We start from the raw sequence: 16,238 nt of genomic DNA, 5'->3' as shown, positions 1-16,238 counted from the left end.
TAACACTCTTATAGTCACCTTTACACAACTATTACCCAATATGGTAGACATAATACGAGACAATAAGACATACAAGATGCAGGAAACCTGTTTACCACCTTCTAAATATGCTTTTTAACATAATTAGAGCCCTCTAGACATGAACTAACACCCCTATAGTCACCTTTACACTTCTATTACCCAATATAGTAGACATAATAGACAACAAGACATATATGAAATAGAAAACTTGTTTATAATTCTCAATATAGTTTTTAATATTATTAGAGCCCTCTAGACATGAAATAACACCCCTATAGTCACTTTAACACTCCTATTACCCAATAAAGTAGATTATAGTAGATTAAATACAACATGTTAGACATAAATAAGATAACAGACTCACATGTTCGCAATTGAAGACAAATAAAATACATTCCTGCTGGAGCAGTGTCACAGTGAATGTGTTCCCTAGAGAACCTTAGTGAGGAGTCTAGTGCCTGTCTCAGAGAACACCGACACCTAGTGGCCAATGTAGAATACTACATTCATAATTACAATGCTGCTTCTGCCTTGTGTTTGTATTTTACTTCATTTAGTTAGATCATTTAGCCATTTTTATGCTTGAAAATGCTGCATTTAGGCCAAGAATAAGAACAAATTGCTTAAATATGTTTTTTATTACTACTAATATGCCATATTCAACCACAAAACACCCATCATTGATTCAATGATTCATTTTGAAAAACTGTAATATAGTGAGGGCGTGATAATTGAACCAAGATATTGCGTGGGTTACTGTAATATAAAATACAGTGGAGCCTCGGTTAGCATACACCACAGTTTTTCGGTTAATGCTGAAAGCGTACGCCAAAATTTTGCCTCGTTTGTGTACATTCTTCGGTTAGCGTAAGATATCAGAGTACTGTGCTCTTTATGCACTTGTATAACAACACGTCCTCGTGAGCATCCTATTACCTTGCTAATACACGCAAACAGGAAGCGGTGGTCAGCTTCATCTCCAGTCTCTCAAAAATGTTAACACAAAACGCGTTTTTATGTTAACATAAAAGGCGTTTTTTTTATAGTTTTACAATGATAGTTTTACATGCATAAAACAATTCAATTTGAGGCTAACTGGTTAGCCCACTAGCTAGCGTCCATCTCGAGACCCTGCAGCATAAGAGTTGCACAATGTGTTGAAAAAATGAATAATAAGAGTGTAAAGGTGACTATAGGGGTTTTATTTCATGTCTAGAAGGCTCTAATGATAAAAAGTGTGTTTGGAAAGTAGTAAAGAAGTTTTCTGTTTTATTGTCTTATTATGTCTAATATATTTGGTAACTGGAGTTTAAAGGTGACTATAGGAGTGTTATTTCATGTCTAAAGGACTCTAATAATGTTAAAAAGTGTATTTAGAAGGTGGTAAACAGGTTTTCTATGTCTTATTTTCTCTTATATCTACTCTATTGGATAATAGTTGTGTAAAGGTGACTATAGGGGTGTTACTGCATGTCTAGAGGGCTCTAATAATGTTGAAGACGGTCAACAGGTTTTCTGTGTCTTATAGGTCTTATGTTCTTTTGTCATGTCTATTACATTGGGTAATAGGATTGTAAAGGTGACTATAGGGGTATTATTTCAAATCTAGAGGGTTCTAATAATGTTGAAAATCATGTTTAGAAGGTGGTAAACAGGTTTCCTGCATCTTGTATGTCTTATTGTCTCGTATTATGTCTACCATATTGGGTAATAGTTGTGTAAAGGTGACTATAAGAGTGTTACTGTATGTGTAGAGGGTTCTAATAATGTTGAAAAGCATATTCAGAAAGTCATAAACAGGTTTTCTATGCTGTAACTATGAAAATATTCCATTTATTAAACTTGAATCCAACAGTATATCGTGGAAATTCATTTATCGCAGTCGGGTGTGGTACAAATGAGCCACCACAAATGAGCGAGGGAGTGTATTTGCTAATTCAATGCTAAAATCTCGCTGCCGTTACTTAAATCAGCCATCTTGGTTTCGGAAACTTCAAGTTCTGATAAAAAAAGACAGCAATGTAATGGATTGGGACAGAATTGCTGTGATTGGGTGGTAATGAGCCTGCTAAGAGTTGGACTGACCAACAGGAAACCAGAGTCCTGTGTCCCGCAGGTAGGCATTGAGAGTCTTCCGGGTCACACCGGGCTCCACTGTCACATCAAAATCCTCCTGGTGCAGATCCAGAATCTGATCCATATTCCTCAGACTGAAGCAGACACCTCCCTTAAAGGGAGGGAGAGGAAAGAGGCCAAGTGGTATGTCTTATTATTTTCTAAACGTATGAGCATAAATGGTCAATCAGCATACTTGATACATGTCATACATTGGCTGCTTAGCTTCTTAGTCATTCTTATTACAAGACTTGGCGAGCACCTGACTGTGGATAAACAACAACAGCGGATCTTCTTCAGCTGAGATGCAGGTGCTGTGGTCTCTCACCTTCACTGCTCCGACCCCTCCCTCCAGGCCGGTTCCGGTACCAAACGGGATGATGGGAAGGCGTTGGCTATGGCAGACTTTGGCCAGGGCGCTGACTTCCTCCACGCAGCGTGGAAAAACCACCACATCCGGCGGACGGCATCTGGACAGCATTATGTCAAAGGTCATAGCTTTTTTAGAATCTGGAGTGTGGCACTCACCTGTGCACGGATTCATCTTTGCCGTGTTGCTCTCTGACCGCAGCTCCCACTGACACACCATCCTCTCCGCATATTGATCGGAATTTACGAAGTGCGCTGTCCAAGGTGGCACCCTGTTTGGACACAAGCACACACACATGAACACTAGGTCTACTATACTGGGTAATAGGAGTGTAATGGTGACTATCGGGGTGTTATTTCATATCTAGAGGGCTCTAATCATGTTAAAAAGTATATTTGGAAGGTGGTAAACAGGTTTTCTATGTCTTATTTTCCCTTATTATGTCTACTGTATTGTGTAATAGGAGTGTAAAGATGATTATGGAGTGTTATTTCATGTCTAGAGGGCTCTCTAATGATGTTAAGAAGCATATTTAGAAGGTGGTAAACAGGTTTTCTATGCCTGATATGTCTTATTTTCTTGTATTATGTCGACTGTATTGGATAATAGAAGTAGAAAGGTGACTATAGGGGTGTTATTTCATGTCTGGGGGGGCTCTAATGATATTTTTTTTAAAAGCATAGTCAGAAGGTCATAAACAGGTTTTCTATGCCTACAAGTCCAAAGTGCGGTCTGTGGCACATTGTAAAAATATAATTTAACATAAAAACTTTGTGGAAATATCAGCAGCAATTTCACAAAATATTATTTAGAGAAAAAAAGTATGTAATCTCACGAGAAAAAGGCGTCATTTACGAGACTAATGTAGTACTATGAGGGAAAATAGGAATGTCAATGATATGAATAAGAGTGCAGCAAAAGCAGATTTATCATCAATGACCTTCAGGGAGATGTTGTGTCATTGGGTCGTGGAGTTATTTTGCATTTGGAAGCGCTTTCGCTGCAGCTGCTTTCAAAGCAAAAGTAAACAGTCAATCAAACATGAAACACCGCCTTACTGTTGGTGGGCAAAAAGTTCGTCATCAACCAATCAAAGCCTGAACAGCCTTTTGGTTGCAGCGGGAGAGGGAGAACAGTGAGCCAATAGTGCCCTCAAGTGACCAAATGGTGCAAAAACACACCTCATGGCTTTGAAGGTTCAACACTTTTCACTCTTGATTGTCATGAGTTTGGGTGCTGCTCTGCTGCCATCTAATGTTCGTTTGTTGCAGCACACCCAATGACCAGGGGAGGAGCTCAGGCACACCTGATATCAGCCGTGGACTATTTAGATCCTGCTTGGCCCCTCACTTGTTGCCAAAACGTCTTCCTATGCACACCAGTTCTTGTTTTGCCCAATATTCCTTGTGTAACCCGCCCTGTTTTGCACCGCCCGCACAAGGGCTCGAACACAGGACCTTTGTAATGGGAGGCGAGAGCGTTGACCACACGGTCAAGAGGCCGGACTGTCGACCACGTGTTCAGCCCAGCTCTGAAGGCAGAGGGAGTGAGGTTTACCAACGTACACTTGCACAGCCTCACAGGCTGGCATACATTACACTCACCCTCTCAAACCTCACTCCCATCCGGGTCACGGCACCAATGTAACCCGCCCTGTTTCGCACCGCCCACACCGGGGCTCGAACTCAGAACCTTTGCAATGGGAGGCGAGAGCGCTGACTACACAGCCCGGACCGCGTGTTCAGTGCAGCTCTTAAGGCAGAGGGAGTGAGTTTTACCAACGTACACTTGCAAAGCCTCACAGGCTGGCATCCGTTACACTTGTACCTAGCGTTAGTACAGTAGACGCCCATACAACGTAAATAATGCGTTCCAAGAACCTTTATGTTATAGGGATTTTATGTTATACGAAGCGTAAAATACATGTAAATAGCCTAATCTGTTCCAAGATCTTCCCAAACTCACACCTTTGGGCCTTCAAAAATATTCAAAGTCCACCAAATATGGTGGGCAAATATAAGAAAACAGCATAAACATTACTGGAGTAACATTCCAATATTAAATAAGGTATAATGGTCGATGGGGAACGGCCGTATAGTCTAGCAACACCACTTCATTTCATACCACCGTCATGCTTCTGGATCATTTCCTGCTTCTTTTCGATCAACAACTTTTCCCTTTTTTTCTTCTCACTTACACTTGGTTTAGGGCCCATGAATCCGGTAATTTTAACACAAAGAAAAGTAAACAAATTAAAAAGAGATTTCAATGCGTGCAAACTAGTTTAAGGGCGACTACGATGAGGAACAGAGCAGCATGTCTCTCATAAACAAACTGACGCGCTGGATTAGTCAGCCAATGAGATGAGAACGTAGGCTGTGCTCCGATAATCAGCCAATGAGAGCGTGAAGCGTCAGAATTTCTGCATAACTTCCTGTTTTGTTTCGATCGACAACTTTTCCCTTTTTTCTTATCCCTTACACTTGGTTTTGGGCCCATGACTGCGGTAATTTTAACACAAAGAAAAGTAAACTAATTAAAACAAGATTTCAATGCGTGCAAACTAGTTTAAGGGCGACTACGATGAGGAAGGGAGCTCACACACAAACATGGACGCGTTGGATAAATCAGCCAATGAGATAAGAGCGTAGGCGGTGCCCCGATCATCAGCCAATGAGATGAGAGCGTAGGCGGTGCCCCGATAATCAGCCAATGAGATGAGAGCATAGAGGGTGCCCCGATAATCAGCTAATGAGAGCGTGAAGCCAGAAGGCGTCACAAAGTGTACTCTGTTAGTCTCTCTGTCGCTTGCACGGACTTGACGCTTTACGTTATATGGAATTCCTTACGTAATACGATGCGAAAAAATTTACAAAAAAGGAGGTTTACGTTATGCGAGGTACTACCGTATTAGTGTTTTCTGCCTGCCCATGTGTGCAGTGTTTTTTTTGTTATTTCGGATTTTTGTACTCTTCTTGGTTGTCAGCAGCTTTTCCTTTTTCTTTCCTATCACCTTTTGTGATAGCGGTTTTTGTTAGTTTACATTTCTTCTGCTAACTGTGTGTGCAGCGCCTTCTAGTTACCTTTTTGTTCTTACCATTTTTTCCGCACGGCTCGACCCGGTGCTTGTTTGCCTTTTGCCTTGTGAACACTCATTTTTGATTTTTGTTTTTGCTTGTGAACTGTGATTAAACCTTTTGTTACACGGAAGTTCTCGTTGTCCTCTCTGCATTTGGAAACCTGTTATCGGCCACGTGCCATTTTGTGACATGCATGGATGATCAACCATGTTGTACTCCGCTTTCTTGAGGTAAACAACAGAGTATTCCTGTCATGTCGAGGATCTTAGACCAAGTAATCCTGTCAATAGAGGATCTTTTGACCAGCGTTTTTGCTGTCGGTCCTTAAACAGCCAAGTCAAATAAGAATGTATCCTGCTCAAGTTAACAGAATGAATAAGAGCGGGGTGTCCAACTTTCATCACTATTAGAGCTGTCAACTATTTGTCTTTTGTTTCTGACTGGCAGCATTATTTAGCAAGCACAGGTCCACTCAACAGTGCGGCCATTGTTTTTATGCTACACATAGAGTGAGCCCTCTTGTCTTCCAGACTGTTTGGTAGAGAAAGAGGATGGGGAAAAAACACGCATGCACGTCGATACGATCGGTACCTGTTTATTTATAGTGTGGTTAATTGAGTTTCGTGGTATTTATGTGTATGTGTCACAGTTAGAAGAATGAAATGCTCTTCCACTAGATGGCAGATGGTGCATACCTGTACATACCAGCACTGTGCTGCTGTATCTGGCAGTCATCATGCAAAGTCCGCACAGGAAGGTCAGGCAGCGCCAAGCACATTTTCATCTAACAGTAAATCTTCCAACTCAAAACTTACTTCTGTCATTTAACAAGTGTGAAACAAGTCGTTACTGACATTATGTGCGCCTTTTTTAACGTTGCAAACATGACCTTTGAAACCAAGCCCACCAAAGTATGCCCTCTGAAAAAAAAACATAAGAAAGAACTTACTCTGGCCATGATTTTTGTTGTCATGCTGCGACACTGACAGAAGAATCTTCCACCAGCCGCCACCACCACCGGCGACATGATTTAGACGTGCTTGAATAACAATTTTTTACTATGGCGTAACGGTGAGCACTTCCGTTGACATATTAAAAAATAATTTCCCTACACGCAGTCGGAAACACACACAACACTACGGAACCCACAAAAATTGATGGGTTAAAAAAAGACGAATTTTTGCGAGATAACGCAAAACTGTTTTGCGTGATCTGGAAAAAAAAATTGGTTTCCATTAAGAGCGTTGTACTGCCACTACTTCCGTATTCAGAACGGATGTTTGCGTTGAGACTTCAAATTAAAGCAGCACATTGGTCGAGTTTGTGATATGTTTCCATGTATGGCTAATCAGTGGATTTACTTTCCAGTACCAATACTCAGACGTGTTTCCAGCAACACTAACTGCGACTGGATGTTAGTATTTTATTTTCAAAAGACGAACCGAATAACCATCACGTAATTGATAACTTGTTGGTATAGTTACAGTACCACCTTATACCTCTACATTTGTGCAGGAATGGATGCGCAAATTCTGAAGATGAAAATTCAATTACGCATTTCCACCCGATATTCGCTATGTGGATGTAAACTATGACCAGAAGTGTCTCCTGTAGCTTATTCGTTTTTTTCCCTCCATGTCCCCTCGGGGGCTTCTTAAATTTATTTCCAAACATAATTAGTATGTTTGGTCCTGTTATTTAGCGTTCCGCTCACCCTTTTAGATGAAAGCTCGTCTTCCCGCTTCCGGTTTTGTCCTTCGCACTTGCGCACTTGAACCACTGATCTGTGTAATATATCTGGATAGCTCATACGTCGCACCCGCCCGTACAAGCCGCTGAAGCCAAAGAGACGCCATCTTACCACTCATATCTCGACCACATTGGCACAGCGTACATAGTGTACAAAGCAGATGAAGAGGCTCGCAGAACATCGATATTTTACATTAAAAAGCGGGGAGATTCTCCCATTCCTTCAAGTAACGCAACCTTCGTCCCTTAAAAACGATTTGATACGTTATTCTCTATCTTTTGGCTATATTAAATGTACTTTTTCCCCTTCCAATTCTCATTGCCTTTGGGACAAAATTCTACTGTGCACCCTGGCTCAGCACTCCCCTATAGCAATGATAGTTTTACTCCTCTAGAAAGAGATTTTCATTTGAACTGCATATCCCATCCCTTTTTCCACTAAAATCCATGGTCATGATACTTTACTTTTTTTTCTTACTTTCATACAATTCACTATGCTCTCGTCTGTACAAAGTATGAATCATAAAAGAGACAAGTTTTAAAATCATTTCACATTTGCTGATTTTTTGTTTGTGTTATGAAATAGAAATAACCTCTTTTCTGATATAGAAATATATTTGAACAAAAAACACAGGAATAATATGTGATAACCATAATGTGTAATAACCATAAACACACACACACACACACACACACACACACACACACACACACACACACACACACACACACAGAAAAAAACAACAACACTGAAACAAAACCACATGCTTTGGGTAAGACAATACGTTGTTTGCAATCCCAAACATACCGGTATGCATGTTCAGTAATATTATTTTCCAGAACATATCATATGAATGAATCCTTTTACGTCAGTCATTCAGCAGCAAAAAAAAATTTTGTTTATCCAAATGAAGGGTCATGCCGGGTCAATTGTATGCAAACTGGCTTGCTAACTGCACTGTATACAATGCCTGGTAAGCATCATGGAAACACTGAGATTCTACCATTCCTTCAAGTAACGCAACCTCTCCCTTAAAGAAATACATATATCATGATATAACAAAAAAGTACGTACATTTCCTCTTAGCTATTATAGAGCTATATAAACGTATCAATTCTGGACATACATTTAATCAGAGGAATTTTACACGATCGAAAATATCTGAGAGATCGACAGTGCAAAACCCTTAAATTATCAATCATAAATCTACATTTCAATCATACTTACAGGTGAAATGTTCGTCCACAGCCTTTGAACTGGCGATTTGTGCAGTTAATAGCTGCACGTGCAGGCATCTTAAGGCAAAATTTGTGTCCAATCCGAATTAATAAAAGAAGTTCACCACGAATACAAAAGCTTGTCGAGAAGTGTTTCTTGCGAGTAGCAATATGGCGGCCGTGTGGCTTCACAAGTCATCGCCAATGAGCTATCCAGATATATAATACAGATTAGTGACTTGAACCCTTGACTCTTTGAGGCGTAAAAGTACAGCCTGGCTGGGCGTCACGTGACGCCATATTTACGGAAGTAACCGGTAGCGATCACTTTGTTCAAAATGCTCCATTTCTCCTTATAATTACGAGTAGTTTTGAGGGAGTTAGTAAGTTAGTAACTTGTTGTTTCGGAATGAATAGTATTAACAGTATATAATTCATACTATCATGTCCGCGTGTTTGCTACTTCAGCCTCTCAGCTAAATGATTTTTGACTGGAAAGTCCTAATTTAACTAAAACGAACTACTCTCCTCTGCTTTGGGATCCAGTTATTCGGCCTACAGCCTCACCTAACATTATATATACAGGTATATAATTCAAGAATAATAATAGTCATATGACTTTAATCCCATAATATGGGTTTATATTCTCATAATACTATGACTTTAATCCCATGTGTTTTTATTCCCTTAATATTCTGACTTTAATCCCATATTTGTTTTTTTTGCCAGATTAGATTAGAACTTTTTTCCAAAAATCACAACTTAATTTTTTTTCCTAATATTATAACTTTGAAAAAACATGTTTTTCTGTTATATTTCAAGTCTACGCCAGTAAAATGAGGTTATTTTTAGTCATAACACTGAGTTTATTCTCGTAAAATTGCAACCTTTTTTTCCTCTTAATACTTTGACTTGATTCTTTAAAATGACAGCATTTATAGGCTGTTTTTTTTTTCTATTTTCTAACTATTTCAACAACTTTTTCTTGTAATGAAACTTTATGCGACTAAAGTGCTGTTATTTTTCCTCATAAAATTGTCATGTTTTTCTCTTGAGTACAACCTGTTTCTTTTAAAATTTGGACTTCATTCTGGCTAAATACTTTAAAAAAAACAACTTAATATATTTTTATCTATTTTTTTTCAAGAAAAATACAGCAGTTTTTTCAATTTCTTTTTTGTGTGTGTAATTTTCCAACTACAGTAGACGCCCCTACAACGTAAATAATCCGTTCCGAGAACCTTTATGTTATAGAGATTTTATGTTATTTGAAGCGTAAAATACATGTAAATAGCCTAATCCGTTCCAAGATCTTCCCAAACTCACACCTTTGGGCCTTCAAAATATTCAAAGTCCACCAAATGTGGTGAGAAAATATAACAAAACATTAGCATAAACATAGTAGAGTAACATTCCAATATAAAATAAGGTAATAAATAAGATTACTGTAAATGAATAAAACTGAAAAACAAAAACAATCCTACTGTTCACGAGGTGTCTTGATCAGGAGCGCAAGTGGAGGCAGGAAGGAGGAGGAGGACTAGCCTGAGTCTAAACACGACTCAAAGAGTCTAAGAGTCAGCTGGTCTCACAGACAAACGCACACGCACTACACGATAATGCTGTGTGCAAAATTTTTATTTGTAACTTTAGTTTCAGGGGGATTATGAAGGCGAAGGAGTTTGAAGGGACAAGCCTGTCTCTCTCACAAACTCACGTACGTGCTGTATAACTCAGCCAATGAGATGAGAGCGTAGGCGGTGCCCCGATAATCAGCCAATGAGATGAGAGCGTAGGCGGTGCCCCGAAAATCAGCCAATGAGAGTGTGATGCGTCAGAAGGCGTCACCAAGTGTTAGTCTGAACTTGCACCGACTTGAGGCAAGTTGATTGAAAAAAAAAAGACTTTCACTGACTTGACGCTTTACGTTATATGGAATTTCTTCCGTAATACGAAGCAAAAACTTTACATAAATTCTTTATGTTCAGTGGAATTTACGTAAAAGGAGGTTTATGTTATGCGAGGTACTACTGTAATTGGTTGTCATAACAATTTAACATTTTCTGCAACATAATTGTGCAAAAATGACCATTTAATTTTGTTTCTCATAATATTACTAATTAAAAGAAAATGATCATTTTCAATATTTCATGCTTTTTTTATAACACAGGTTTGTTGTTGTGGAATTGCGACTTTTTTTCTCCTTTTAGAATACAACGTTTTGTGTTTATTCTATAAAATTACTGCTGTTTTTGTATTCTTGTTAAATATTATTTTTAGAATGCGGCCCCCAGGCCACACTTTGGACATCCCTGAGTTGTGTTCTCTGCATACACTGTTGGTGCTGTCGGCCCTTAAACAGCCGAGCTTCTGTCGCATAGAGGATCTTTGCGTGTAGTACGTCCTTAAAGACAAATATGGTGCATTGAAGATCTTTGTGTGCGTGGAGCGTAGCTTGTTGATGAGAAGAGTCATGACACGTGCACGTTCCGTTGTGTGCAGAAGGCCATGTTCCCTGCAGACCTTCCACCTGTGGATGAAACTGAACTGAGGTCAGCATCTGAAGGCTATTTCTTGTCGTTGGAGTCCAGATCACACGAGCATGAGTGCTTTCAATGGTCAGAAAGCACAAAGGTATGACAGCCTACGTCATGTCTGCCAGAGCCAACATTAGGAATATATGGACATGGCGCCTTCATCGCGTCTCTCCGTGCAGGTGACAATAAGTGCCAGTAACGTCACATGGTTGCAGCTGTTTGAGGATAACCAAGCGGGATGTTCGCTCCTGGCACTGCACCCACCTGACCGTCCGACTCACGGTGTGCTCACACGTACCAACACATCTTCAAAAACATCAATTGTAAATATAAATACGTCAAACGGGACTGAAAGAAATCAAATATAAAACATGTAATCAAAATAAATCTTAACAATAAAAATAAAAATGAGAAAACGCATACATATAATAAATAACTATGAAATATATAAAAATAAACTAATATTTATATTGAAATGTCATATGTATGAAAAATCGAATACTTTTTAAAAAAGTAACATTTCCTCTGAGGTTTTAGACATAAAAATTGAATGAAATCACTCAAATAAAAGTTGCCGCGTGTTCCCTTGCAGTGGTGGCTTTATACTTGCATGGAAGGTGGTGGTCCGTGGACGACGTCACACGAACGTCCTGCAAATCCAGGGTCGGCTTGGTTCCGGTAATCACACTTGAGTTTTGGGGGTGGGGTTCCATCTTACGTGCTTATGGTGTTAAACATGCGTGTGGAAGCAGTGGGCGCTACTCCAACACGTTCACATCCTAGATCAGGGGTGTCAAACTCGTGCGATGGAGGGCCGAGACACTGCAGGTTTTCTTTCCAGCCAGTCACTAAAGCAAGTGATTTTAATGATCAACACCTTCAGTTTGAGGGAAGGAGCTCATCAATCAAATCACCTGCTGAAGAAACTGGTTGGAGAGAAAACGTGCAGCGTCTCGGCCCTCCAGGGCACGAGTTTGACACATGTGCCCTAGATTGTCGCTTGTCTTTTTCATCCGGCGCTGTACAAAAAGTGAAGTCGGGCCGCTTGAAGCTGAGATGTTTCCTTCAGGTGCGGTCGTTCACGGAGAGGCTGATTATGTTCCTGCTCAGCCAGGTGGTAGATGGGCCGTCGCGGACTGAGGTGCTCTTCTCCCCGCACCCCCGCACGGAGAGTGCCAAGCTGCTGTGGGTGGACGGCCGGGCGGTGGGCTTCTACACTGTCAAACATAAAGGTATGCTTCCGAAACGCCAACAATGTGGAAAAATGTCCAAACTTGTTCCCGCTGAGAAACATAAAGCAGTTTGGCCACAGGTGTCTTTTTGGATATCCGTAGGTCACTTAGTAAATTAGTGGGCGGGGCGACTGAGGCATCGCATCATAGATGCAACTTGTCTGTGTAGGCTCTCAGTCGTACAGGAGTTGTCCATCGAGGGAAAGGCTTCTTGAGACGTCATCTGTACTTCTGTGAAGAAGGTGTCGGACGTTTCCCTCCTCATCCGAAGAGCTTCGTCAGCGAACTAACAAGTGCTGGTAGCCTAGGCCTTAAATACAGTAAGAGTGGGCGGAAGTGGTTTGCCAATGCCTTCCTCCTATTGGTTCCTTACACTAAGACTGGGAGGAGTTGTGGTCTAATCCTCTCCTTCCATTTGCACCTCCGATCAAAGGGAAGTGTAGCTCCCTGTAGTTGGGTATGAACGACTCTGATACTGGCTCGTTAGCATCTATTGTTCTGGCTCGGCCCTGGCTCCACCTCATTTGCAAGACTAAGAGCTGTGGGTTTTGGTCTCAGTAACCTGCTGAACACAGGGTCCAAATTAAACCTCAAACCACCATTCCGATTCAATGATGGGTTCTGTTGTTTGACAAAAATAGCTTCCTTTACTCCTCTTTCAAACCATCTGTTTTCTTTGGCCAAAATCTTTACCTCGCTGTCCTCAAAAAGAGTGATTGGTAGCTTTAAGGTGTAGATGTACTGCTGATTGAGGACCACTTGAGCTACACTTCCCTTTGATCGGAGATGCTAATGGAAGGAGAGGATCAGACCACAACTCCTTCCAGGCTTAGTGTAAGGAACCAATAGTAGGAGGGTGTTGGCACACCAATTCCGCCCACTCTTACTGTATTTAAGGCCTAGGCTACCAGCACTTATTAGTTCGCTGACGAAGCTCTTCGGATGAGGAGCGAAACGTCCGACACCTTCTTCACAGAATTACAGATGACGTCTCAAGAAGCCTTTCCAGAGATGCAACTTGCTCAAAGCGCAGCCTGGGGGCCATCTGCACGTTCTAAAAATACCACTTAACAAAATAAAAATAACCCTGCAGAAATGGATAAAACAAAGCTGTCATTTAAGGAGAATGAAGTCCAAATAATAAGAGAAAAAATCTAATCATATTCTAAGCAGAAAAAAGTCACCTTTTTATGAGAATTACCTTGTAATATTATGAGGAAAAATAACAGCATTTTAGTTGCATAAGGCTGGAATTATTGAAATCGCAATATTATGGCAAACAAACCAAACAAAATAAACTCATTTTTGGACAATACAGTTGCAGAAAAAACATATGTTATGATAACAAAGTAGTTTAAAAATTACAAAAAAAGAGCAGCAGAAATGGAAAAAACAGATGTAATTTTACTAGAAAAAATTCCAATATTATGTAAAAAAATATTTAAAAAAAATATTATTTTTAATAAGTATTGTACACGAAAAAAGGCAAAATATTAAAAGAAAAAGATTGTACTCTAACGAGAGAAAGTCGCAATTTTACGAAAAAATAATGGCATTTTAGCAGCATAGACTGGCAATATTACAGAAAAATGTTATTTTTCAAAAATCATAATAGGAGAAACGGGAAAAAAGTCCTATTCTAAGGAGAAACAAAGTCGCAATTTTACGAGAAACTTGTAATATTATGAGAAACACAAAACAAAATAAAATGGTCATCAGGTTGCAGAAAAAAGTTCTAATGTTATGACAACAAAGTAGTGGGAAAATTACATTTTAAAAAAAACAGCAGCAAACATGGAAAAAAAGTGTAATTTTTCTGGAAAAAAGTCCAGATATTAGGAGAAAGTAATATTCCAATGAGAAAAAAGTTTTAATTTTACAAGAATGAACTAGTAGTATTATGAGGAAAAAAAAACTAATTTTAGGAGCATAACGTTATATTAACGGAATATTAGAAAAGTTTGTAATGTTAGGAGAAAAAAACAAAATAAAAAAATTTTTTTTTGGCCAATTAGGTTGCAGAAAAACCCTCTGTTATGACAACAAGCAGTTGGAAAAAACAGCAGCAGAAACGGAGAAAAGCATTTCTGCTGTATGGTGGCAGCTGTGGTGCATCGAGTTTTCACTGTCCTTTTCATAGGAACAGGTACTATCTTTACCCTCCCTGACGGTCGCAGTGTTTGAGCTCATTTTCAGCGCATGTGACCACGCTCAGTTTGACTTTCCTTTTCCTTGACACGCCGCACTCTCTTCCAGGCAGCCTGTGTGACGGCCGGAGTAGCCGATGCTACCTCCTGCCCGTTCTGGACTCGGTGCTGGTGAGGAAAAGCTGGAGGAGGAGAGGACTGGGCCTGAAGATGCTAGCTGACTTCTGCTCCTCGTTCCCCGGTGAGGAGGAGTTGGGAGTCAGCGTGCCGCTGTCCTCCAGCATGGTGGCAGGTTAGAGCCAACATTTTCATACATCTGACGCGGGAAACGAGGAACGGGTCGTGCCTTGATGCAGCGTCTGCTGTCTGAAGTGTGTAGGCGCTTCCTGCAGCTGCACGAAGACCACCGAGAGCGCCTGTATGAGGTGGAGGCCCCCGGGGGCTGGACCCAACGGCGAAACATCTGGCTCAACATCCAATTACGCAGATATCCACTCAGTCGAGATGACGCGGGTGACGAGGGCCAAAAAGATTCAAGCAGATCCCCAGACTGACCCGATGACGCACGAGCATATAATCCAAGCTCTCGAGTGGTCCACATAGGCCGGCGCACAAAACAATGCATATAGAAAGAAAAATCATATGCTCAAATGAAATGCTAGATATTGTGTATATGCAGCATGATACCTTACGACAGCAATCCACCCCATTTTCGCGAAGCTAATAGACAACATAACACAATTACACAATTCTCACCTATGCAGTATTTATGCAAATGGATGAAGATATTTCACACACGGAATCAGGTTTCATTAAGGGAACACAGCAATGTAAGACTTACTGTGTACTTGACTACAAGCACCTCATAAAAGAAGACGGTTTATCCTGTTTCGAGGCTTCTTTTTTTTTAAAGCCTTTGACAAGCTCGATCACAAGTTTGTGTCTCGAACTTTAGAGCTATTTGGTTTGGTAAGCAATTTTTAAATATAATTACATTGATTTATAAGGATATGTAGGAAAAAAATAATTTACTGAGTGAGTAAATATTTATTACAAGTAGATTTTAGAATAACTGTTTGCATTGATATTTATTGATTGAATTATTGTTGAGTGCCTTAAAATAGTACAGTATAGGTATAAGTGTTTCATCAATTAATCTAACGACTCTGTGAATGATGACAAGTAATTTATAGAAATCATGCTTTATTAAATAATTAGGGGAGTAAGTGAACATCTGTTTCAGTGTGTCAAAGGTTAAACGGAAAAGCGATGGGGCAGAAAAGCTTGTCTAGCCAGGGTCACCAGCCAGATACGGCCCAGAATGTAGTCTAAACAGAAACATTGGCCGGAGAAAAGAATGTTTGTTTATGTCAACCACTACACTACTTTGGGGAGGGATTCACATAAGCCTCGTTTGGCTTCCATTCTCTCCTGCACAAAGATTTTAACTGTTTATAAATTGTGTTACGCTGTTTATTATATGCAAATAAATAAATACATTTACAAAATATTGTATACCCACACTAATTCATTTCTATAATAATTTGAATTATAAAATTTACATAAAAATATCTATGTGCATGGCTCAGATCAAGGGTACCCAAGTGTTACATTTTGGGTAAAATTTCAAACTGGTGGATAGACCTTGGTAATGTTATAAACACAAACTTCAAACATTGCAAAACACACACCCAACATACCAGAGCTGGAGACATCTTCCATTTCCCATAGCAACCCTCCCAAGTTCACTCTTTCTTAAATGTAAAGTA

The 16,238-nt window shown here is 40.0% G+C and overlaps 2 protein-coding genes across 6 annotated transcripts in view; one reads left to right on the top strand and one right to left on the bottom strand.

Annotated features, from left to right (window-relative positions):
• ldhd (lactate dehydrogenase D) overlaps positions 1–6,842 on the bottom strand; it is a 45,639-nt gene extending 38,797 nt beyond the window's left edge. For all 5 annotated transcript variants that reach the window (XR_008570493.1, XR_008570494.1, XM_054777342.1 and 2 more), the window contains exons 1-4: positions 6,536–6,842; positions 2,665–2,777; positions 2,465–2,606; positions 2,107–2,248 (exon numbers count right to left, since the gene is read on the bottom strand). Coding sequence is in view for 3 of the 5 variants with exons in the window: in XM_054777342.1 (XP_054633317.1) it covers positions 2,107–2,248; positions 2,465–2,606; positions 2,665–2,777; positions 6,536–6,613 (475 nt within the window). In the remaining 2 variants the exon portion in view is untranslated. The remainder of the gene's footprint in view (positions 1–2,106; positions 2,249–2,464; positions 2,607–2,664; positions 2,778–6,535) is intronic.
• A 4,147-nt stretch (positions 6,843–10,989) lies between these two features.
• Positions 10,990–15,438, top strand: LOC129181651 (protein FAM169B-like). The gene is made up of 6 exons (XM_054777113.1): positions 10,990–11,187; positions 11,270–11,372; positions 11,683–11,768; positions 12,160–12,322; positions 14,579–14,761; positions 14,842–15,438. The coding sequence occupies exons 1-6, from the start codon at positions 11,062–11,064 to the stop codon at positions 15,021–15,023; spliced, it is 843 nt and encodes a 280-aa protein (XP_054633088.1). The 5' UTR covers positions 10,990–11,061; the 3' UTR covers positions 15,024–15,438.
• Positions 15,439–16,238: the final 800 nt, after the last annotated feature.

Source organism: Dunckerocampus dactyliophorus, chromosome 5 (genome assembly GCF_027744805.1).
Source record: "Dunckerocampus dactyliophorus isolate RoL2022-P2 chromosome 5, RoL_Ddac_1.1, whole genome shotgun sequence".
Classification (NCBI taxonomy): domain Eukaryota; kingdom Metazoa; phylum Chordata; class Actinopteri; order Syngnathiformes; family Syngnathidae; genus Dunckerocampus; species Dunckerocampus dactyliophorus.
Note: the sequence above shows the minus strand (reverse complement) of the source record. Positions and strands in the feature narration are given on the sequence as shown.

Bases quoted from the DNA above. Each gene is read 5' to 3' on its own strand.
- LOC129181651 (XM_054777113.1), top strand. From the start codon at position 11,062: ATGTTCCCTGCAGACCTTCCACCTGTGGATGAAACTGAACTGAGGTCA. The intron at 12,323-14,578 runs GTATGCTTCCGA...ACTCTCTTCCAG, and splicing joins CTACACTGTCAAACATAAAG to GCAGCCTGTGTGACGGCCGG. The intron at 14,762-14,841 runs GTTAGAGCCAAC...TGCTGTCTGAAG, and splicing joins GTCCTCCAGCATGGTGGCAG to TGTGTAGGCGCTTCCTGCAG.